At 39.9% G+C, this 25,123-nt stretch overlaps 1 protein-coding gene across 5 annotated transcripts in view; it reads left to right on the forward strand.

Moving 5' to 3' along the window:
* Positions 1-25,123, forward strand: part of TSNARE1 (t-SNARE domain containing 1) — a 473,885-nt gene that overhangs the window by 398,364 nt on the left and 50,398 nt on the right. For all 5 annotated transcript variants that reach the window (XM_027665127.1, XM_027665131.1, XM_027665128.1 and 2 more), the window contains one exon: positions 12,286-12,401. In XM_027665127.1, coding sequence (XP_027520928.1) covers positions 12,286-12,381 — 96 coding nt within the window. In that variant the 3' untranslated portion in view covers positions 12,382-12,401. The remainder of the gene's footprint in view (positions 1-12,285; positions 12,402-25,123) is intronic.

A 25,123-nucleotide genomic window follows, 5' to 3' on the forward strand; every position in this document is an offset into this window, starting at 1 on the left:
ACCAGTCATTCAGTTCAGTTTTCAGGACTTTGGGAGGATTTGTAGATAAGTTTGGGAGGATTTTCAGATAAGCTTTATCCTGGAAACTCATTCATGTCCTCATCTTCTCAGCAGCCTAGGAGAACCACCCAGAATATTTTGAAGGAAACCATGTCATAACAAAGTGAACTATATAAAAACTTTTTGAACTGAGCTTAGTTGACAGTTTATTAGTTTGTTGGCTGCTCATCTCTATGAACTTTTATTTAGATGTAACTAAAATATCTTTTTCTTGGCTAAAAGTTAGTTATAGTTGAGTGGCATGTTGTCTTTTAGCTACGTACCCTGGTTTCTACTATTCTAAAGAATCTTATCTCTGTGCTGTTTTATTCATTGGAAGAAGTGTTTGCAGGTTGTTTGTTCCTTACACAGCATGACTGGATGGAGTAGATGGGCTTTTTAATGTGTACCTGGCAAACTGGCTGCAAATGGGCACCATGACAGGAATCATACACATATATACAGAGATGTGGTGGATTTATTACACTTCATTGCTTTCTGTCCCTTTGCATCCTTGCAATGAGATAAAACTCAAACACTAAAATTGTTTTCGCATTTGGACTCATAATTTCATTTAATTCTTTCTTTTTCAGCCCGTCCTCTCGTTGCTGCTGCTAGGAATTGATATGCTCTGTAGGATCCACTGTTGGCACTGTGCTCTGTGACATTCCCAGAGCTCTATTATGTTGTCTATCACAGTCAAGTTATTACTACACACTTCACATAAAAAGCCCTTTGTGTTGGCAGCGCTGACAAGACTCTGCCTAGACATGGGGGGGTTACAGTTCTGACCAACAGGGTCAGGCTCCAAGGCCATTTGTGAAGCGATGCTGATACTCCATTGTTTGTAACATTCATCTCTTTTATTCAAAGTCCATTACAATTTACAAGTCCACCAGGATTTTGACATAGATGCAGGGAACTCACAGCCCTGACGAAAAATTCAGAATGCTGCTGAGTACTTATTGCCAGGGACTGAGGAACAGCAAAATGTTTAGACCTCTGGTCGTTCTCAGCTTTCATATCAGGCTTTGTTCATCTTAGTTTAGTTCTGAGTAAACTTCACTTTAGGACATGTATTTAAGGATAATGCTGCCGAAAGCTTAAAATGGTTGGTTGAGAGATGAAGGAAGTGACTACATTTCATTCCATTTCATACCATAACTATTGTGTGACTACATAATTAAAGAAAAGTACTATCGCCCTGGAAGACTTTAAAGGTTTTAATTTAAAAATGTCTGGACAGGTTTACATAAAACAAAACTAAAGAAAAAATCCATCCATGTGCAAACTGGATGTTTTAAGAAGAGGGCTTGTGTGCTGATCTTGGCACATAACAGATCCATTATCACAGGTGGCACCACTTTTGCTCAATTTATTTAATGAAGTAACACCTCTAATCTTATAAAAGGGGCAATTAAGGAATGAAGAAGCTAAATGACTTTCAAAGGATCACATAATTTAATGAGAAAGGAAGGCATAGTTGCTATATCTGCCTGTACAGTTCTCCTCATTGTCTGCTATTTTGAGATATTTTTATTTTTTAGTCTTTCTATTTGAATGCTGTTCTTACAAACCCTGAACTCTGCTCTTTGCTTGACTTTCCCTGGATCTCCATCTGTAAAACTGAGCAGCAAACCTCATGAGAATACTCTTTCACACAAGATTTTCCAATAATTTGTGCTTTCTCTTAGGGTCAGAAGTGCAGTATCAACTTAGGCTACCCCCTGGCATTTGTGCATTTAATCTGTCAGAAAACTGAAAATGATAAAACAATGGAGAGTCCAAATACTGTTCAAACTTGAAAGAGCTTGTTTGGATTTGAACAAAAGCTCAGATTAGGAATTTCACCAATTCTCCATGGCTTCTACAGAAGATCAAACTGCCTCAGATTTAATTCTGTACCACCTAATTAATGATATTGAGGCACTATTTCTTCTTAGTTTCACTGCTGTTACACTAGATGTGGCTTTATTCACCTCTCTTTGTGACAGACTAGGTAAGTAGTAAAAAGAAAACATCCTTTTGTCATTTAGTAATTATTTGAGATTCTCAGCTTTTTTTTCTGAGATCTATTTTGAATAGGTGAAGACTCACATATGTAAAAGTATTTATGGGGTTAAGGACCTGTAAAATTGCTTTTAGTCTGCCTCTATGAGGCAAAGTGAGGAGGTGTGCATTCCTTGGGTTCCTAGAACACGACTTGTCACTTTTCACAAGTGAGATTGTCGTGCCTGGTCTCAGTTTAATTTACTCTCTTCCTTAGCACTTTACTCCCAAGTATCCTCATACTGCAGAGGAGCAGCAGAGACATGGTGGTTCCTTGTAAACTGGTGAAAAATAGCATCCCCCGGAGGAAAAACCAGTCTTGAGCTTTAATTTTGTTCTTGGTTGCAAAATCCAGTGGTTATCCTGAGATTTCTGTTTTAAGGAACATTCTTTTTGTCTCGTTTGTAAAATCACAGAATGGTTTGGGTTGGAAAGGACCTTAAAAATTATCTCATTCCAACTCCCTGCCATGGGCAGGGACACCTTCCACTAGCCCAGGTTGTTGCAAGCCCTGTCCAACCTGGCTTTGAACCCTTCCAGGGACAGGGAATCCATAATCTCTCTGGGCAACCTGTTCTGGCTCCTCACCACCCTCACAGGGAAGAATTTCTTCCTAATATCAAATCTAAACCTGCCCTTTTTCAGTTTAAAGCCATTCTCTCTTGTCCTATCACCAAATGCTCTTGTAAAAGGCCCCCCTCCAGCCTTCTAATAAGCCTTCTTTAGGAGGGATAAGATTCTGTTAAGGGTAATTTTTTTTTCTACACTCTTTGGATTTCAGTACCAGGAAAAAATCCTATTTACTGTGTTTAGAGGTCTATTTAAAGCAGTGCAGTAGAAGTGACAAGCAGAAGCATGTCAACCACTGCTTGACATGCTAATGATGTGAGTATTTTAGTGGTAGTAAAGATATTACCAGAATAGTAGTGATGTCAGTGATAGCGATGAGCAAAGTTTGTAGGAAGTAATGTCATATATTAAATCAATGGACAGAGTAAAGAAAAAGCAGAGACTTCGAAAGAAGGAACATGAGTCATTTTTGCTTTTTGGGTTGTGGTGGGTTTTTTTTTTTTGCTTTGGTTTGGTTTGATTTTTTTATTTGTTTGGGGTGGTTTTATTTGAGGTTTTTTGTCCCTTTTTTGAGGTTTTTTTTGTTTGCTTGGTTGGTTTTGGTTTGGTTTTTTTTAGTTTGTTTTTTTTTTCTCTCAATCCTATCAATTAGTCCCATGAAAACACAGACGCATAACATTGCCTATTATGGTTCTGTGACATTTTCACACTGGAGATTCATCACCTCCTAGCACTGACTTCCCAAGGCATTATTGACACAGCACTTCCTGGAACCTCTTCCAAAATTTATGTTTATTTATGATTCCTGGGGCTGGGAGGAGCTTTTTTGTGGATCAGTTCCTGTAGTGCACTGACTGATATTGTTATGTACAAATACTTTCTGGTGACAGAGTCAGACCACCTCAGACCTTCAGTTTGTTCTTTGCTGCCTGAACACTTACACTGAGGGGAATTTGTCTTAACTACTGGTGAGATCTGAAGGCAAATCTTAGTTCAAGAACACTGTGCTTTGAAGAAAGAAAATCCTTTTTCTCAGTCCCAGTGTGAAAAATATTGTTGTATAGCCAGAGGAAACAGTCTCAGGTTGTACCAGGGAGGGTTTAGAATGAATATTATGAACAATTTCTTCATGAGGGGGGTTGTCAAGGATTGGAACAGGTTGTCCAGGGAAGTGACAGAGTCACCACTCCTAGAGGTTTTTAAAAGACATGTAGATGTGACACTTGGGGACATGGTTTAGTGGTGACCTTGGCAGTTCTACACCAACAGTTGGATTCAATCATCTTAGAAGTCTTTTCCAACCCAAATGATTCTATGGGTTTTTTTTCCTACCACCCCCTAGAAGTACCTGTGTTTTCTTTATTTGACACTTACATTTGTTTGAGGATGGTCAAAAGACCCTTCAGGGTCTTTTGCATTTTAGTTTTTATTAGAATTTTCAGATAAAAATGTTGCATCTGGCTGCACACAGGAGAAATTCTCAACTCGTTTGGACCAGAATCTCATAAGAGTACACTGGATTTAAGCCAGACTACATAATTTCTTTGGCTCTGGTCCTTACAAGATACTGCAAAGTTTGATCCAGCTGTTAATGGCAAAAAGAAGCCAACGTGGGGAACCAAAGCATTTTTTAGGACACAGAATGAGCTATATACTGTTCAAGAATTAAGATGTTTTGCCCTGGCCCCCACAACTCCCTCACAGAGGAACTGATGATTTACAGACTACATAAATGAGGTGGGTGAAAACTGGTGGGCTCAAAGCATTGAGATCAGCAGCACGGTGATAAAAAGACGGTAATTTCCAATCCAGCCAAGTATTCCTATTCCTAAAATAATATAATCTAACTAATAAACACAGCTCAGCAAGAAAGTTTTCTCTGAGCACAGCACTGCTTGAATGTGGCAAGTTATTTTCTCTCCTCTCTGCTGCCTTGCAAATGTGTTCCTGGGTTTAAATTGTTGAGGGAATTAAGTTCTCCATAAGTCTGTGTGGGGCTTTTAAGCATCTCAAAGTGGTTTCTGCAAAAGTATGAGGACATTTGCTTTGCTGCCTTGGGGGAATTCTGTTTTGGGAAAACGTGGTCTCTGGTGTTTCAGGTGCACACACTGGTCAGGACCTGCTTTAAGCTGCTGGCTGAGTTTGCTCTGCAGAACTCAAACAGCTGCCAGACGAATGTGGCTTCATTCCAGTGCTGGTAAAAAAAAAAAAAATTAATCCTCTTTATAGTGAATTTGTGAATCACGTTGGAGGTTTGCTGCCTTGAAAGACATGATAGAAATGTAAGCCATTATCATGTGTTATTACAAATGATGGCTCAGCCATTAGAAAAACAAGTGTATTAGGGGAATGTTAGGATTGCTAATTCAAGCATTCAGAAGGTGGAAAATACAGCAATTAAATCTGTGTGTACAGGCTTGACATCAGCCCCTGTCAGCTGGGGCCTGGCAAACCAACATAGACAACATTGTGCTGTGTCAGAAAACACTGATAGGAGATGGGTGCAGATGGTGAAAATTATCTCAGATTTTGAACTAGTCATGAATGTACCTGAACTGGGCTTTGAGAGAAGTCATATCTTTCCAAAGTTGAGCTAAATTTCCTATAAACACTAAAAAGTGCACTTTCACTGATCTTTCCTCAAAGCGTGGTGGCACTAGAGAAAGTGTTTCCATTATCTTTTTCAGGGTGGGACACTTGGATATTTTCCAGTGGTTTTCTTCTTTGATTTGGCTGCAATATAATCATTTAAAAGAAATAACTTGAGGTGGATTACAGGAATGGGAAATTCAATCCTGGATGGTTATCACTGGCTAAATGTGAGGAGAAAATGCAGTATTGCATTAGGATATGCTGAGGAATTATACCTGCTGATGACACTTGGCTTCACCTGAGATATATCACAGAATCACATGGAATCATGAAATGGTTTCAGTTGGAAGAGACCTTAAAGATCGTCTGGTTCCTGCCATAATCAGGGACACCTTCTACTAGACCAGGGTGCTTAGGGGCCCCAAGCAGCCTGTCTTGGAACACTTCCAGGGATGAATGCAAGGAAGATAATTCCTAAGAAGAGAGTCATGAAGAGATTTATGGGGAATGAGAAGAGTGCACAGAATTGGTGGAAAGAGGCAAATACACAGACACAACATCATAAGAGAAAGTTGAAATCGGTCCAAATGATGTGGAAGTAAAGGCCCAAAAATAACGTGTCAAAGCAAAGTGAAATATTTCCTTGCTGCTGTGGGCTGGCCTTTCCCTGTTGCTCTCATATCTTCTGGGTTTTACTTATATGCAACTTGTCTACTTTGTTCTCATTTAAAAACACTGTAAGTGCTTAATAATATCACTGGCCTTTTCCAGCCTGCCTGCAGAGGCAGTGATATTTGATAGCAAATTCATTGTTCCTCTGTAAGGAAGCCATACCATAAAGGTCGCCAAATTTGGTCGGTGCATTTTAATTTGTACACACGTTAAAGGTCGTGTTCCTCCCTTCCATTGCAATAACACAGTGTGTTTACTCTCTTATCAGAGGTGATTGTGTGTGGCTTGGCTGACGGATCTTATCAATGCAAATGGAATATGAAGTATTAATAATAATAATAATAATAGTAATGAAAGCACTGTTGCAAGTGTAAAGGGATTTTTTTCCCCTTCTGTATGTTTACATAAAGCTTGGAGATAACCACACATCTACAAGGTCTGATTTTCTGCTGTGTTGCTCCAATATTTCCTTTTTCTCTCCCGTGAGAACTCCCCAGCCTTCTGCAGAGCTTGTGCTATTGTGTATTGGAATGACAGCAGTTTCAGATTCATAATATCATCTTTGTAGAAACACGTCCAAACGTAATTAAGGACCTGGGCTCTCAATCCAGCAGACCTCAAATTAGCTTTCAAAATGCATATTAAGGGCATAGACAAACGCTTTCATGCAATTCCAAATGACCTCTGAGGGCAGGGTGAACAAAATTGTATGAACCTCTTTAATGTCACAAAACTCTCTACAGAGATTTGCATATAAAGTGAACCATTTTATGTCAAACAGATTTGTTAATCTTACAATGAAGGAAACAGCACTTGAAAATTAATCAAGGTGGGTTTTCATTGCCCAGCAGAGGCCCTTGAAAGGATGTGACCTGATAACTGGAGGCTGATGTTGTGTGGTTACTACATTTAATAATTTTTGGGGTTTATTTGCTGAATGGGTGTGCAGGAAATAAATTTCCAGAGCAGATAAAGCTGCAATGGTTTCTTTGCTCAAATAGTGGAACTGTACTTTCAGAAGTTCTTATAATCCCGGCTCTGTTGGAAAATGCTTCATGACTTTTATGTTATTTTAAAATTGTGTTACAATACATGTAAGCATTTCTATGAGTAAAATGGGTCATCTCACTGTGTTTTTTGGCACTGAATGCAGGGTAGATTTTTGCTTGCTTGCCAGAATAACCTAAGGAATGATCATTGAAAAATGGACCTTTTTCCCCAGGAGACAGATTCTTGCCCATAGAACCAAACTGAAAATCCTGGGGTATGTCTAGGCCTTTCCTCCAGCCTGGAGAAAAGGAGGCTGAGGGGACCTTATTGCTCTCCACAAATACCTGAAAGGAGGTTGTGGTGAGGTGGGTGTCTGGCTCTTCTCCCAGGTAACAAGTGACAGGATGAGAGGAAACAGTGTCAAGCTGCACCATGGGAGGTTTCTATTGGATATCAGGAAAAAAAATTCTTCACTGAACGGGTTGTCAAGCAAACAAGGAGAGTGGTGAACTCACTGTTCCTGAAAATGTTCAAAAAATGTGTGGATATGGCACTTGAGGACATGGATTAGTGATGAACATGGTGTTGGTGTTGGGTTGATTGTTGGACTCGATCTTAAAGGTCTTTTCCAACCTTAATGATTCAGTGATTCCATAAAGGTTTACATTATTTGGCATTGCAGGAGGGAGGGACAGAGACACATGGTCTTGGGTTAACCATGCTGGACGAAGCTCTTTGGTTACCCTCGTCATCCTTATCCAAGGGCAAGGACTAAGACTAGGGAGAGATGGAATAAAAGGTGGGATATTGGTGAGATTAATTTAGCTAAAGAAAGCACCCTGTCCACTGATTCTGTCCTGCAGGAGACTTAGAAAATACCCCAACCATGGAGCTGTAGGGGGTGTCTCTACTCTGAGGTGGTGTCACATGCTCTGATGTTCCCACAATAGAGCAGCTGTTCTGGTACAAATCCCTGCCTGAACTAAACTGGCTGTTTCTAGGGATTTTTGCCTCCTTTGTAGAGGCAGTTGAGAAGTCTTGACCATCCTGCCTTGCAGTGCAAAGTTTAACCAACTCACAGAGGGTAGAAAAGCTCGATGCTGAATTTCCATACATGATTCAAGTGCTTTTTACTTTATTTTCTATTCGATATAAGTACAGAGAAAACAGTTTCCTTTAGCCTCTCCTATTATTAATGCTTGGCCTCAGCTAGTTTTTGAATCCTTAGCAAGAAAACATTTTTTTCCTCCTTGAAAATGCATTTGCTTAGGAATTTCCAGGATAAAACTTGCTTCTCTGGGCCTGAGGCCGTAATGGGCTTTAATGGTTTTTAATTACTTAACTATCTGTTGTGACATAATTAAAATGTCTTCCAACATTTCACATTTCACCCTCAAGAAATAAATAACTTCTAGGTTGTAAAATATGACTTGCAGCTTCATTTTCTGAAACAATGAAGGAAAGGTTTCTTCCAGGCTCAGTCACATCCAGTTTTCCTGTCAATATAAAGTGCTTCTCAGCTGTGTCCCTAAATAGCCTTTGCTCCTCCCTTCCCTGCTTTTCACTCCTATTTCACATGTGTGTTTAAAGAGCTTCTGTCAGGATTAAAATATATCTTTACCTATTTTACTAAAAAACCCCGAGAGCCTAGCAAAAATAACTGTAAAAAGCCATTACATCTTGCTACAGGACTCGGTGGTTTTTTTTGTCCCACGCTGCATTCTTTTCATCTTGGGAAAATGTGTACAGTGAAAATAGATTAGCTGCAATTTAATCAACAAATTTGAGGTGTTCTGGGTAATGGACTTACAACAGGTTGGGAACAGAGCTGTAAAACCAGAGCAGTGCTGCAGCATAGCATTCAAGGTTTAGAATAAGCTAATATAATTAAAATTAAATCAGATACTGAGCTTATAATTACTTCTCAGACATTTTCTAGCAGAAGATAATCTGGTAGCTTTGAACTTTTCCCAAATTCAGCCTGAAATTGTTTGTTGCCTTGATTTCTATATCTCTATTTAGATACTTATTTTAAGTGATAGTTAACAGGAATCAGTGTTTTCCAAAGCGGATTGCCAGGATACAAGTTTACCTGGATAAAACATGTTTTTTAGGAGGTTTTGTTAAATTCTATCAGCTCCTGTACGTGGACAGAGCTTTGCAATTTAGCAAGAAAAAGATGGAGAAAGCAGCCATGTGACCTCTAGGAGTGTTTGGCAAAACCTCCAGGTCTCTGGGGAAAAAAAAAACAACCAACCAAACAACAAACCACTCGAGTTTTCTTGATACTTCTTTGAAGTTGAGGGGAAGACTCTCAAAATTCAGCTTGTACTAAGAGTGCACTTCAGGTGTTGATCCATCTGCTGTTCTAGGAATGCCTTGTCCTTGTAAACATCCGAGTGTGCTTCAGAAAGTGCAAGTGGAAGCTGGGGGGCAAAACGATCTCAGATTGCTCCTCTGAGTGACTGTGGGTGTAGCTGCAGAAACTGAGAGGGGGACACGTTGCCTCAGGGCTCCCTGTGCCCAGGAGAGTCAAGGAGGACGGGGCATAGCCCTAATGCAAGTGAGAAAGAAAGATGTTCAGCAGTTAAAGCAGAAAGAGTTGGAAAAAGAAGGGCTGGAAAAAGAAGAGTCAGCCGTGTGGGAAACGCTATAAAAATGCAAAGCTCTCTGAAGAATTATGTTGTAAAATAAATGATTCATTTTACAGATGGTTTGGCTTTTTGTGGGTTGTTTGTTTTTGGGGTTTTTTTTATTCGTCCTTAACTTTTCTGTGGCTGTGGCTCTGCTGTTCTGAGACCTCTAATACTTTGACAGAAACCTGTTAGGATTTGCCATGAGAAATAATCCCATTACAGGTTTGGAAATGATTTACCATTTCCATGTATGTGTAGATTAACTTTGATTCAAGGGATGACGTGATGAATCACATTTGCTTTCTTATTCTTTTTCTATTATTATTCTTTTTTTATTTTGTTTTTATATTCCTTTGGAAAATTGGAATTCTCTTGAGATCAGCCATGCTTTCCCTCGTGAAATGTTGTCTCCACTTCCTTCACTTAAAATGGATACAACTCAGTCATTGCACTGATGTTTGGGATGTTTGAGATAGCAAGCATTAACTATATGATTCTGCTGTCATGGAACTCCCATGGGAAAATTAGAATCTTTGCATAAAGTGAAAGTTTTATGTGGTCTCCTGTGAACATGACTTTAGATAGATGTCCCAAGGAAACTTGAATAGGTATACAAAATTTATAAAGATACATGATATACACAGCATAATGATTACTCATTTACTGAGTAAGGCAAAAATCCTGCCTGAGAGGGAGAGAGGAAAAAATATTTAATAATAATATATATAATAGGACATGCAACATTGCCTAGCTGTTGAGTGCTTACATTTCTGATGCTGATGTGCTTCCAGTGGGTGTTTTTGCCTTGGTGTTATTAAAAATATAGGCATGTGTTTCTTTCTGTGTCCCAATTTCCCTCAAGAATGACAGTGGGACATTAAAATACGGTTTATAATCTCAGATTCTGTTAACCTGAACTGGAAGGAGGCAAGAATATAAAAATGCAAAATTAGAGTGAATAGGATTTGTAAGGGTAGAAGGAGGAAAACAAGGGAATCTCTCTGCAAAAGGAATGGTGGAAAAGCCCTCTGAAGTGATAATCGTGCAGCATTTGAAGCTTCATTTTAGGACTGAGACTGCTACTTGAAGCTAAATGACCCATCAGCGTCCTCTGCTGACCAAACACAGGCTTTGACATTTTAGAGTTGGACAAGGACACCAAAGTACCTTGGGACAGTCTGCAGTTGGGACCAGAGGTTTCCTGGTTTGACTTGGAATTAATCAAGGTTAAAATAAGAGAGGGTGGTTTAGCAGGTCTGTTGTCTCATGTGCTGAGCTTTCAGAGTGCACTGCAGTTACCCTTCTAGAAATTAAACCTCCAGGTGTGGAGCCACCCTGAGGAAACAACACTGTGGGGGGCAAAAAAAAAAATATTAAAGAGAATCCGAATCATAGAATGGTTTGGGTTGGAAATGGCCTTAAAGATCATCCAGTTCCAAGCCTCCTCTCATGGGCAGGGAAACCTTCCAGCAGACCAGGTTGCTCCAAGCTCGTCCAACCTGGCCTTGAACACTTCCAAGGATGGGGCAGCCACAGCTTCTCTGGGTAACCTGTGCCAGGACCTCACAATAATTTCTGTGAGCCCTTGTCCACCTTTATTCTCCCCAAAGATTCACAGTAAACTGATGGAAAACTGTGAACAAATCTGTACCCCAAAGTAAGGTTTTGGGGAATCCCCTTGCACTCTCCTTCCTTTCATACCTGACAAAAAGATCCTTCTTAACACATGCACATGGGATGATGTATTTAAAGCACTTTTTTTTCTTTTTCCCAAACCCAAAGAAAACATATCTGTTTGAGTAACTCAAAAGCTGATGGAGAGCCAAGATGACTCACTGATTATCTACCAGGGAGTCAGGACAACATAGTGTCTTAATGTGAAAAAAACCCACTAGCCTGGAAATACACACTTTAATAAAAGAATTAGTTTGATTTGGGGTTGAAAAATAAATAAATAAATCTTTTCATATCAAGATGATGTTACCAAGTCTGGTGGCTGCAGGACTGGTTGATTTGGTCTCAAGGAAAATGTCTGAGTTAACTGTTTCATTGAAGATACTTTTTTGTGTGTGTATTGGATAAGAAGATAACATACACTGTGGGATCATGGAAACAACCTCCTCCTAAGCCATCTAAAAAGGAATTGAATTATTGCAAAAGATTTTAAATAGGAATAAATAACATTATGTCCATGGAAGTCACTGAGTAGGCTGATGGGCTGAAATAGAAACAAGCATCAAAGTTAAAACTCTGTGGAATCTCTTTTTCTGTATTTGTAATGGAATAAAATCAGGGTGGTTAATACTGAAAGTACATTTGTCTGCCCTGCAAACAGCCCATGTTACTGCTTGTCTCAACTTCGTTGCACAGCAGAGTGGAGAGGGACCTCTTTATCTCACAGGAGACAGTTTTCTCCTGGCAGCCAGAAAGCAGATCTGACACCCCCCAACCAAAACCAAACTGAGTAACCTTACCCATGTCCAGCCCTCAAAACAAAACCTGGATATTTAGTATGGTACAATGATTTAAGCAGGAAAAAAGTAGTGTAGAGAAGGTGTTGTATTTAAGGAGAATTTTCACTGGAAGTCCATAAAACCAGAGAATTTCTCCATGTTGCCCTGACTGCTTTCAAATATCTATTTTTTCAATGAAAAAATAGCAACATTTTCTCGTGAATTTACTCTCCGTCTCCCCATTAAAGATCTATGTATTTATTTCTCTGTCTTTCTCCTCTCAGCTACGAGCCAGGAAGATGAAGTGCTGCCTCCTCTCCATCGCCTTGGCTGTTCTGGTGCTCATTGTCATCATCATCGCGGTCTCTGTCAAGCGCTGAGCTGGTTGTGGTTTCCACAGGTAAAAACCTTTAACTAAGTCTTTTATCACATTCTGTGAGATGGCTGAGAGACAGTTTAGGGAGCTGATTATGGTAAGAAAAAAATATCTTCACCTGCAGGTTCAGGTCCGGCCTACTGAAATATTTCTCTGTCTCAGAAATAGCCTTAGTGGGTCCTGAAATGTGAGCCGAGGTGATATTCAAACAAAACATCATATTACCCTTTTCTCTGCTGTTTATGCTGGGCTTGCTTGATCTCATAGCAATTCTGGCTGATGGATCCTGATTCCATATGAATTAGAGTTGCAGAAGCAGTGTTAAAGACTCCAAATTGAAGCAGAGTCAGGGACAATCCAACAACCCAGAGATGTTCCAAAGCACACCTACCTTCTGAGATGTTCCAAAGAGATTCTCTTGAGGAGCAGAAAGACAAATAACTGAAGATTTCAGTAGGGGATGAAAAATAAAAAGGGATTTTTGGAGATCTTTGCCCTAGATCTACACCTAAAGGAGTGTTGGTCTCTAGTAGGAGGACTGGGCTGTAACCTCAGCAGTATAGTGAGATATCAAAACAACTTCATCCCACTGGTGAAGTTTAATCTATGACATATTGTCTCTGTAAAGACTATGCTTTAAATGTAAAGTATAAGACAGAAAGAAAGTTTTTATTTTCCTTTCTTTTGCCTTGTTACCCCTGGAAAATGACTCACAAATTATTTCTGATAATCTCCTTCTGATACAAAGCATCTCTAGCTGTCTCCTTCTTTAGAAGGTTTCCAGGCCATTTTTCAAGGGGAGATTACGAGATTTACAGATTTTCTGCCACCCAGAAGGGGTCTGTGTGGCTGATACCATGGGAAAGGTTCCAACTGGTAAAACCTGAACTCAAAAATATCAGTGGGACTTTTCCTGCAGAGAAAAAGTAGGAGCCCTGAGGTAGAAAGCAATGGAGGGTGGGGACAATTCTTAGTTTAGAGACCCCTCGTGTCCCTCAGAGACTTGAATGAAGCATGTTTGACATCACTCCTGTCCTTAGTAGATCCTGTCTTATACTGAGGCTCACTGGAAGCTTTTGCAAAAATTTAAGTGGAGATTTGTTAGCCTGAGCTATCCTCTGGAACCACCTTAGGGAAAGCACAAAGAATTGATAGATTTTTTTTAATTATTTGCTTTTATAGTTCAGTGATGCTTGGCAGTGCTCTCCTTCCACCTGAGGATGAAGGAATTGCCCCCTTTCTACTAGAAACTAGAAGGGGGTGGTTCAAAACAATCACAGAAAGATGATTCTCCACACTTTTTAACCTTTGGAACTACTTGTGGCATGATGTTGTGGATGCCAAAATTTGGGAATTATACATGACCAAAAAAAGAAGGATATCTACCACCTCACTGGGTTTGGATAAGGATAATCAAAAGCTCTACATTATTGTAAGGAGAAATAGCTGTAAATATTTTCCTTGGTGTTTGGCCAGCCCTGAAGTGAGGATATCAGAAAAATGATCCTTTAGATTGACGGAATATCAATGTTCTTACAGCACATCTATCTGTCTATCTGTAATTTCTCTATATATTTTTATCCCTCTTTTATATGAGACACTTCTTATGGGTGCAAACAGTGATCTGTCCTGATAATTTAAATCTAGAGCAACTACAATAATTTTAATTTCATTACTCTGGTTTTACCCTGCATTAGTTTGGAAATGTGTTCCATCATGACAGTCTGTAATATAATACAATTTCTTTTAACACAGTTAAATATTCCTATCTACTAGAAATTACAAATCTTATCATCAGTTGGCTACATCTAGACACATTTTAATCTAAATCCCTGAAGTGGAGAAAGTCAGAGAACCAAAATATTCTTACAATAAAACTCCATTGGAATACTAAAGTTAATCTTCTCTTCAGAGGTCCATGTCTTGGGGGAAGTGAACCTAAAGATACTAATGAGAGCCCCAGGAAAAATATAATCCTCTACTTTTCATCATCAGTTTTGAAACTAATTACTAAGCTTCTAAAACAAGTTACTCTCCAGCAGTAAAAATGTAGGCAGAACCTGCATTAAGTTATGCTGGAACAAGTATGATTTCTGATCCTTAAAAATGGTTCCTAACCCAAATGGTGTGCAACAGATTTCATATTTATAGTTTGAAGATTTCCAGATCAGAATGTTTTCAGGATTTCCATGTCCGCAATGATGCATGCAATTCTATTCTGAATTTTAATGCAAGTGGGTTTTAAAATATAAGTGGATTTCAAAATATCAGTGGATTTAAAGATTCAGCTACCTCAAGAAACTAGTTCATATAAAACTGTCTTACATACTTTAGGGAGAGAGAGAACAGCTGGATTTTAGTGTGTAACAGCTCTTCATGACTCTTCAGAGAAAACAAGAGGGAAGAAAGCAAGTTAGGAAACTAGTTCCTAAATATTGTGGTAGGCATAGGACAAATCACTGAATAAAAGCCCAGGTTCAGTGACGACTGGCAAGAACTTCCATTTAACATGTCATAAAGAGTTTGCTCCATGCTGGATAATTCAGGAGCCAAAAGAAACAGCACCAGCTACTCCATTCCAGTGGTTTAAGTGCTATTTCCAGGATATTAAACGTGGGGGCTTCTTTAGCTTTTCTGAGTGGCAATGAGAAAATGAAAGTCACTATTCAGTGAGTCAAAGAAATGATGCCATTATGATTATTAATATTGTTTTGATCATTAGCATATAAAGTGTTCTTCCTTTTTTTTTTTTAATTTTTATTTGGTTGATGTTTCTACTTTTGCAATAATGATACTGAATCAACAGTTCGTCCCAACACCACAACTCAGACATGACTTGGACAGACAAGCCCACTCCTTCCATGGCAAAGATCACTTTATGTATCTTGAGAAGTAAAAAGCAGTTTTTCCCATGAGTTTTGCAGGCAGTTGTGCCACCCCTGGCTCTGGCTCAGGGCATGCAGAGGGCCCAGCTGTTCAGGAGAGCTCTGAGCCCCGACTCTTTGCCTGTCCAGGCCTCTGCCATAAGTGTGTCACTGCTCCCCTTGGGGCAGTTTTGTCTGGCAGGGAGAGGGAAGAGCATGTACAGAGAATGAAGAGAAACTCCTGAGGACTTCTGTCTGTGTGTTTGTTTGCTGACACCTTAGGAAAATAGCCCAGGAACTCTTGGGTCACGTTATGGACATCCTGTGTCAGCTCTGCAGCTGCTCCTTTTGCTGCCAACATCAGTGCCCATGTAAAAGGATGGGATTGCAGCAGCAGTCTGGGAGAAGCCTTTTTGTTAAAAACATCTTTGTACAGTGTCAATATTTCTCCAACCTAGACAGACCTTCTGTGCCCTTCTTTTGACTCATTTGGATGAGTGCACACTTACCCAAAGTGACAATCAAGACTGTTGGAATCCTAAGCCTAAAGCATTATTTATGGGAAAATAGAGATGACAAACTTTGAGAAAGATGCTAAATGGGTTTGATGTTTAGAAAATGTACTTTCTAGTGACAACTTAATCATCTCAATCCTGTTAGCCAAAGAGAGAGAGAAGGAATGATGACTTGACTGCTCCCTTTTCTTGGAAGAAGTCATTGCAACAGAGGGTGCCTTCCTCTTTACCAAGACACGTTTCTATCACACAAAGGTTGCTGGACTGAGCACACAGACTTTGCTATAGAGATTCCTTAAATCTCATGGGCTTACTGTGCTTTCCAACCTTACAATCTGTCAATGAATAAAGAAGCAAGAGCCCCAGAGGAATAAACCAGCTTTTTGCTGGATGACTCAATGGTTGATAGTGTTGCTCAGCTATTGAAAACAGAACAACAGTCAGGAGTACAAGTGATCATCAGTGACTGGATGTGGCACTTAGTGCCAGGCTTTAGTTGACATGGTGGTGTTCAGTCAAAGGTTAGACTTGATCTTGGAGATCTTTTCCGGCCTTTATGATTCTATGATTCAGCAAATCCTCCCAACCTTCAGTGACTTAGACCTCAAAGTCTTCCTGATACAGGAGATAGTTATTAAATCTTTAACAGCCATTGATTAATTCCTTTTCTGGTAATTTGACCATTTGCACTTTGAAACATTATAATTTTTAAAAATATGAAATATCCTGACCAAGGAGTTCCACTCTGATTACACTCACCATGTGATCTTGAATGTACAGATAAAAGTCCATAGAATCATAGAACAATTTGGGTTGGAAGGAATCTTAAAGACCATCTCTTTCCAACCTCTCTACTGTGGGTAGGGACACCTTCCACTGCATCAGGTTGCTCAGGCCTCATCCAGCTTGGCATTAAACAATTTCGGGGATGGGGCATCCACAACTTCTCTGGGCAACCTGTTCCAGTGCCTCACCATCCTCACAGTAAAGATTATTTTTCTAATATCTAACCTAACATCTTGGACAGCATCTCCTGAGCAAGGCTATAGTCTTTATGAAAAAGTAATAATCCAGCTTCAAGTGTGTGTTTCCGGAACATGCAACTGCCTTGTTTTGAATTTAAATTTAATTATGTATCATAGAAAAATAGAAGATATTGGGTTAGTTTGGATTATTTTGCTTTCCTTCACAGTTACAGCTTTCCCTGCATTATTCATTTATGGGTTTCTTATGTGATTAAGTGTTTTACGTAACCTGATCAGGGGGGATGAAGCTCAGACAGTTTATTTTAAACAGTCCATTTCTGGTGTTTGTTTTTTTTCCCTTTCTTTCAGGCCTTATGTTTTTTGACTTGTGGTTGGTTGGGTTTTTTTGTACCTCATGCACTGCATTGTCCTTGTGTTCTGTACCTGATCCCACCAACAAATGCAATCACAACCTGTGTGTGTCAGGGTCAGGAGGGCTGTGGGTGGCAGAGAAGGAAAGATTGACAAGTGGCTTTGTGATACTTGGCATTTACAGGTCTGGTGTTCCTTCCAAGCAGGAGACAAGTCTGGGCACCTTCTCCTGACACACACAACAGAAATTGTGACATTTACCCAGTGCATCTCTCCCTGACAGTGTCAGGTTGTTGGAGCACAGCAGCTCCTGCTCAGTGTTGAACAGAACAATCATTCAACCCAGGGAACTTTGCAAATAAGGGCAAAACACAGACGGGGTTGTTTCATGGCATTGCTTTTGCCTTTTAAATTGATATCACAGGGCTTTACTTAGTGCCTCTGTTTTTACACACATCTATATATGGCTTAATAACTCTGTGAGTGGCTCAGTTTTCAAGCTTGTTTCAATATTTAAAACTTTATAAGGGTCACAGTATTTTTGATAGCTGTCATTGAAATCCTAAAATAACCCTCTGCCCTGGCTCTGGCATTGCTGCCATGTTTGTTCTGCAGCACAATCAGGAATCAATAACTCTGCAAAATTTCCCCCCCTCCTCCATATCCTATTACTTCGAAAAGGTTCCTACATTTAGAGTCAGATGTCAATTCTTGTTGTTTCCATTCTTGTCTTTTAGTCTATAATTAATTGGTGGATCCTGACATTCTTGCTCAATTTTTGCTCAGGCAAGAAGAGTGAGGTACATCCTGATTCTGTAGTAATTTTTGCTTAAAATTTAAATAAGTCAAAAATGATCTGAATTGAGATCTGAATTTTCACTGAATAACATGTAATGGCTCTGGGTTTATGATTTGGCCCAATTTCTTAAATTAGGATAACATTTGTATTCTTTAAGACTTTCCTGATTCCAATGGTTGCATCTCCATTTCCCTCAGCTGGATTATTTCCCTGACAGCACATTAAAATCTATGCCACAAATGTGTAGAAGAGAGAAATGATTACTAGTAGAAAAAGAAATTTTAAGAGATGAGAGTCTGCTCTATAAAAAAAAAAAATCCCTCAAAATAACAGGCCAAGAAAGGCAGAACTGCCAGGAAACAGGTAGAATAATTTCTAAGAATTTCTCTAAGAAAACTCTCAAAAAGTTTTCACTACTTATACACATCTCTTCCAAACCTTCAAATATATTCATATTTTGATAGGACATCACATGCTCAGGTTACTGGGATTTAATGTGTTTCAGAGTGACCTTGATTGTTGCCCATCTTCATGCTCTTGGGTCTTTACAAGCTTCACAGAAATGCCAGGTCATTAAATCTACTGTGAAAGAGAGTTAAGGGAGGATGGATTATGTTACCTTTGCCTGAGCTTGAGAGTTGACATGTAGACAGTTCCTGCAGCTCAATTAACTTGTAGTAACTTAAATCCATTGATTTGAATCCAAAGTCAGTAGGACTTTGGAAGAGTCAGCAGCTTTCTTCATCCCATCTCAGGTTTCCTTGCAATCAGCAGGAAAATGGGATACTCCCCCTGTGACTGTGAATTATTTTGACCCTTCAGATGAATGCCAAGTCTTTGATCTAAACTTCCCAAAGCAGTCTGAAGACACTAATTATTTATGCTTTGTAACGTCTTTAAACTTTAACCACCTCCAAGGACCTGACAGAAGAGGCTGAGCTTGAGCAGTTTGGTTTGAACTGTGAAACAGCACAAAAATGGGTGTGTTCATCCAGACCAATGGTCTTGCTGGCCTCACTCAGTGTTCTATTCATAGATGCTGAAGGAAATACCATGTGAAAAGCTGATATTTCAGTTACAGTTGTGGACAACACCAGTCATTCCTTTAACTGCCTAAATATGGCTTGAGGTAACTTAAAATTTTGGTATCTATTTGGAAAAGATTATAAACGTTTGTCTAAACGTTATAAACGTTTGTCTAAAATATTTTGAATGAGTCAGTGCCAAGTATCCTCTTCCTTATGGGCAGTCTCAGTTCCCCAGGAGCAGTGATGTCTGATGGAGGGAGCAGTTGCAGTGATTAATGGCTCAGGAGGGTTCTCTGAGACAGAAACCAGAAGAGAGGAGAAGAGAGGATTAAACTCTTTATAAGAGCAACACAAGAGTTTTAATAAATTGCTTTCACATCACTCCACCCCTGTTGGCTGATGTTTTCAGTTGAATTATCTGTCTCATCCAGCCCCTAAAATACAGTGAGTTTTTGCTGTTGTGAGAGGGACAAGAGCAAAGATCAGCACAAGGGAGTCCATCATTCCTTGGGGGTCCCTTTCAACTCAACATATTCTGTGATTCATCCTGGTGCCCCTTGACTCTGGGGTGAGTGGACTTGCAGTGAAGTCAGTCTGGGAAGGTGTGTGGTTCTTTTTGATGAGGCTGAAGCAGTTTATTCTTCCGTGAAGAGCAATTCCTTTTGACCTGGGTGTGATGGGGAGGTGGGTGAGCTTGTTGCTGTTGACTGAAGAGCTTTGTGGGAGGAGGGGGAATGGGAGGCCCTGAGCAGCCAGTTCTATGCTGGCATGTAATGATCCAACAAAACCTACAAGTTTTATATGTTTCAGCAGCATTTCAGTCATCTCAACTGGTTGGACGTTGCCTTTGAATGGGAAGTAGGGAATAAATCTCTTGTTTTCCTTTGTTTCTTTGCTTTTACCTTATTGACCTGCCTTTACTTTAACCCACACTTCTTTTCCATTTTTTTTCCCAATCCTGCTGAGGAGGGGAGTGATAGAGCAGCTTGGGGACCACTTTGTGTCCTCCTAGATTTTCTTGGGAATAGGGCAGCACAAAGTTCATCAGTGCCATTCACTACATGACAAAGAATGATTCTCATTGTCATAGAAGCTGCTTGAAAGTGTTTCATGACTGTTATCCTTGGTGATGGTGCCAAAGCAAAGTAATTTTGGATCAGTGTTCTCTGGAACAAAACCTAAAAAGCAGCACAGGAGGTTTTCTGTGGTAACAGTGTTTTAAAGGAGAAATATTTTGTCAATTTAGCTCGAGAATGTAGAGTCCTAGCAGGAAAGGCTGTTAAAAAGGCAGCATTTCTGTGATTATCTCTTCATGAAGAGTGATGTTAGAGAGGACAGTTTGTTTGGTTTTCTGCCTCTCAGGGTGAAGTAGATGAGAAGATTGTTCTGTTTCTTCAGTGCCAAAATTTGAGTTCTGTCTTAGGGAACTGCAAGCTCAACAACTTGTTTGTCCAACAGGTTGGGCAGCATTTCAGTGTCAGAGGAAAATCATTACAAGTGATATTCTCTTTAAATTGCTGTGCTTTATCCCAACCATCTCCACTGAAGCCCTGCTGGTGGTCACCCTGTTTGGGAATTGGTCCCATCCCATGATGTGTTGCAGTTTGTTATGTTCTCCTTTGCAACCACATGATTCTCTCCAAACAACCAAAATGATATGGGAGGTATCTTAAAAACTGAGAAACCAGGCAAAGAGTAGAGGACTTAATCAAGGCTGTTTCTGGGGCTTCCTTTACTTCCTAGGCCTTCATAAAAATATAAAAATTCTAAAAATCCCAATTTTCTGCACTCTTTATAATGTAGTGGTTACCATGCCTTTATTAGCTATTCACCTCCTTGGATAGAATTAGAAATGTCCACATTTTGATAATATATATTTGATTCTATATAATCTGCTCAATATATAAATAGTAAACTCCTATTTGCAGTCATCTCTCTGAGAGATTCTCAAAATAACTTTAAAAAGAGAATTATAAGTCCATTGCACTCGGTGTATTTTCTGAAATATTCCTTGTAGTTTCATTAGACATTAAAAGGAGTTGGAATCTGCTTCACAACAGCCATTCATTTACAGAATGTGCTTCAGCTCTCAAAATAGGCTTTTTAGATGTATCTGGAAAAGGAAACTTTTGACTTTAGTAATCACTAGTCTTTATTTCCTAAAAAACTGCTGGAGAAATGGCTTTTTTAATTTTGACTTTGGTAAGGAAATTGCTTAAACTTTGACAGATTATTAATTCCTCAATTAATAGCCATTTTTTGATGCTGAAATGGGCTTTTCACATTCCAATGTTACATGACTTTGCTCTATAGTGCATAAACCATTTAATTCCTTTCACAAGTAGATCATCAGAAATTACTGTATTGAGGACTTGTACAAAGAGACACCAGATTTACAGCTGAGCATCTCAAAGGAATCTCATCATTCTGACTCAGAAGATGGGCAAAGTTTCTTGTCACTGACACAATGAGCAAGGTGGAGTGGAGAGAGATCATTTCAATTTGCACTTTGCTGTGGTTGATTGAATTTCCTCTTCTCAGCTGACCTGCTGTAGCTGTCCATGGACAGCCTGATGAGGGTGTAGAAGAAAATGCATTAGTTTTGATATCATGTCATCAAAATAACATCCCAGTCATTGCTACCTCTCAGATGACAAGCAGGAACTCATTAAAGAGCAGTAATTTGATCCCTTTTGATTGTTTGTCTGGTCTTCAGATAAAAATAGAAAAGCTGTTATCATCTGTGGAATATTTTCAAGGCATCTGCTTTTTCATTGAATCCTAGAATGGCTTGGATTGGAAGATCATCTAATTCTGCCCCCCTACCATGGGCAGGGACACCTTCCAGTAGCCCAGGATGCTCCAAGCCCTGTCCAACCTGACCTTGAACACTTCCAGGGATGGGGCAGCCACAGCTTCTCTGGGCAACCTGTGCCAGGGTCTCACCACCCTCTGAGTGAAGAATTTCTTCCTAATATCTGATCTACTCTCTTTCATTTTAAAGCCATTCCCCCTTGTAGAAAGCCCCTCTCCATCTTTCTTGTAGTACTCCTTCAGGTAATGGGAGGCTGCAATAAGATCTCTCTAAAATCTTCTCCTTTCCAGGCTGAACAATCCCAGTTTTCTCAGCCTTTCATAGAATCATAGAATCAACCGGGTTGGAAAAGACCTCGGAGATTATCAAGTCCAACCCTTGATCCAACCCCGCCTTGGCACCCAGCCCATGGCACTGATGCCACATCCAGTCTCACCTTAAACACCTCCAGGGACGGAGAATCCACCCCCTCCCTGGGTAGCCCATTCCAATGTCTGATCACTCTCTCTGTAAAAAATTTCTTCCCTATATCCAACCTAAACCTCCCCTGACAGAGTTTGATACTGTGCCCTCTTGTCCTACTGCTGGTTCCTGGGAGAAGAGACCGACGCCCACCTGGTTACAACCTCCTGTCAGGGAGTTGCAGAGAGTGAGGAGGTCTCCCCTGAGCCTCCTTTTCTCCAGGCTACACAACCCCAGTTCCCTCAGCCTCTCTTCACAGGACTTGTGCTCGAGTCACAGGTCTCCTCATAGCAGAGGTTCTCCATCCCTCTAATCATCTTGGTGGCCTCCTCTGGGCTCACTCCAACAGGTCAATGTCCTTTTTGTGATGAGAATACCAGAGCTGGACACAACACTCTGGGTGGGATCTCACTAGAACAGAGCAGAGGGGCAGAATCCCCTCCCTCCCCTGCTGCCCACACTGCCTTGGATGCAGCCCAGGATATGTTTGGATTTCTGGACTCTCAGTGCATGTTGCAGGGTCATGTCCAGCCTCTCCTCCACCAGCACCCCCAAGTCCTTCCCAGCAGGGCTGCTCTTGACCTGTTCATCCCCCAGCCTGGATTGATTTGACTGTACATCTCCTCACTTAAATAAAAACCAGACTTCCAAAATGCAAGTACCTTGCAGGATCACACAAGGGTTGAGGTTCTCAGGGACCTCCAGGGCTCACGTGGTCCAAGTGCCTCCTCAAAGCACTTCGACCAGATGCTCAGGGCAGCATTTGGTCAGATCCTGAGCAACTCTGAGGATGAAGATCCCACAGATTCTCTGAGGAACCCTGTTACCACCCTCACAATGAAAAAGAGTTTCTTTCTTATGCCAGAAATGGAATTTCCTCCATTTTAATTCCTGCAAGGATTGGGTGGTTTTGATGCATAGCACTGTGCCTTTTAAGAGTTTTCTCTGTGAAGAGGCACTCTTGTTGATTATTTGGAACAAAATCATTCTTAGTTTTGTAACCACTATTTGTATTATGTTTACAACATGCAATTAAGGACTCCTATTAAATGTTCTGTACAAGGCAGATCCAAATAACCAATGTTTATTTACATTTTTTCCAAAACACAGCATTGAAAAGACAATAGAGAGGAAATTTAATGCAAGAGAGACGCTATAAAACCTGCATTTCAGCTTGTACGAACAAATTTGTGTATTTATTGGCCTAGGAAATTTTCTCCTTTGACACTGAAATATTGCTGTGGGGTGAGAGACAAACAAATTTCTTGGAATCCCCTTAATTTGTAACAACTTCCCCTTTGCTGAATTGCATATTTCAAATAATATCTCGTTAATGACCAATATATGGCAAATATATTCTCCAAGCTTATTAGTACAGAAATAATTGCAAGTGGCTACTGTAGTTCATTAAGGGTTATTTATTTTATAGTTCATTAAGGCTAATTTTATAAGCACAAAATATATTTTAATAGCCACTTTTGCCTCCTCTTTTATTTTTTTTAATGTTTCTCTGCCATCTACTGCTAGCAATAGTTTCTGAGCTTCTTTAGTCATAGATAATTTGCCACTGTGTTTACTGTGAACTGCTTAGTGGTGGCTTTTAATCAACAGTTTGTCTGGGCAGTAGCAGGTGCTGATCTTCAGTCATATATTCATTTACATCTGCTTTTCCTGGGTCAAAAGGGTTGGTTACTGTGATGTGTAGTGTGTTGTTGAATGTAATCAAAGCATATCATAGTAGCTTAACTTACTGTTAAACTCACCAGTCTTGAGAGCCAATTTTCCAGGAGTTATACGTTCTTTCATTGTTTTTAATGAGCTTTTGTGTGTACCACTGAGTTTCCTCCTGCTCTCTACTCAATACCTCTCTGAGCCAGAGGGTACCTGCCCTATCCAGGGCAGATTTGGGCTCCACAGGTGCTGCATTCCAACAGATAGGCAGGTTTTCCATGGCTCAGGTTTTCCATGGCTCAGGTTTTCCATGGCTCAGGTTTTTTAACAGATCGCAAGGGAACATTCTCCATCTCTAATTCATTCCTGATTTTGATCCGAAGAGAAACTAAGAGCAACTTTACCTTAAATCTAATCAAATTATCTCAGACTGATGCACAACTGGGTAAAGGGAACACTCAAATCAGCTCAGACATGGAAGAGAGGGAGGAATTGATTTCTTTTTCTTACACCTTTTCCACTTTCAATGAATACTTAAATATTTATTGATGAAAAGGCCAGAATTGGAGCATTCTGTCTCTCATTCCTGTGTCTTTACTACCAAGGAATGGAATTGTGCCTTTTTAATGTCTGTCTGAGCATTTTAGACCTTTACATTTACACATATAACGTGTAATTTAAAACCATTTACACACGTGGAACAGGGAAGTAACTACAAAACACATTAAATGGGGATGTCGTCTGCATTCCTCACACCACCCTGGCTTATGGTAGAAATCCAGTTGAAAAGCTTACCCTGGGTTTAAGGCGAGATCTATGTTTGAATTCCCATTCTACCATGTAAGATTAAAGCCAGAAGGAATACTATGAGGAGTACTAAACTGTTTTCCTTCCCTCTTGTGGGATTAAAGAAACCAATATGACAATACTCAGGAGCACTCAAAGGCAGAGCCATTTCTGTCCTTCATTCTCACAGGGATAAAGCAAAATTTGAGTGTCATACAATTGCTGACAAATGTAGGTGAGGAAAGGGAGTCATCTTGGGATTTATTTTTTTTCTAAAATTATAGATATATTGAATTTTAGAATCTGCTGACACCTTTGATGTTCAAGTAGTAATTTCAATTCAGTTTTCTGTTGTGGGAATTTTGATTTTGGTAAATTCGACACATTCATTTCTTGCTGGAGCTACACAGGCATATCTGTGCACATACATGCACCCAGAATCTGGAGGAAATAGCAACAGCAAAAAAAA

Source organism: Corapipo altera, unplaced genomic scaffold, assembly GCF_003945725.1.
Source record: "Corapipo altera isolate COAL_440 unplaced genomic scaffold, ASM394572v1 267, whole genome shotgun sequence".
NCBI classification, from domain to species: Eukaryota; Metazoa; Chordata; class Aves; order Passeriformes; family Pipridae; genus Corapipo; species Corapipo altera.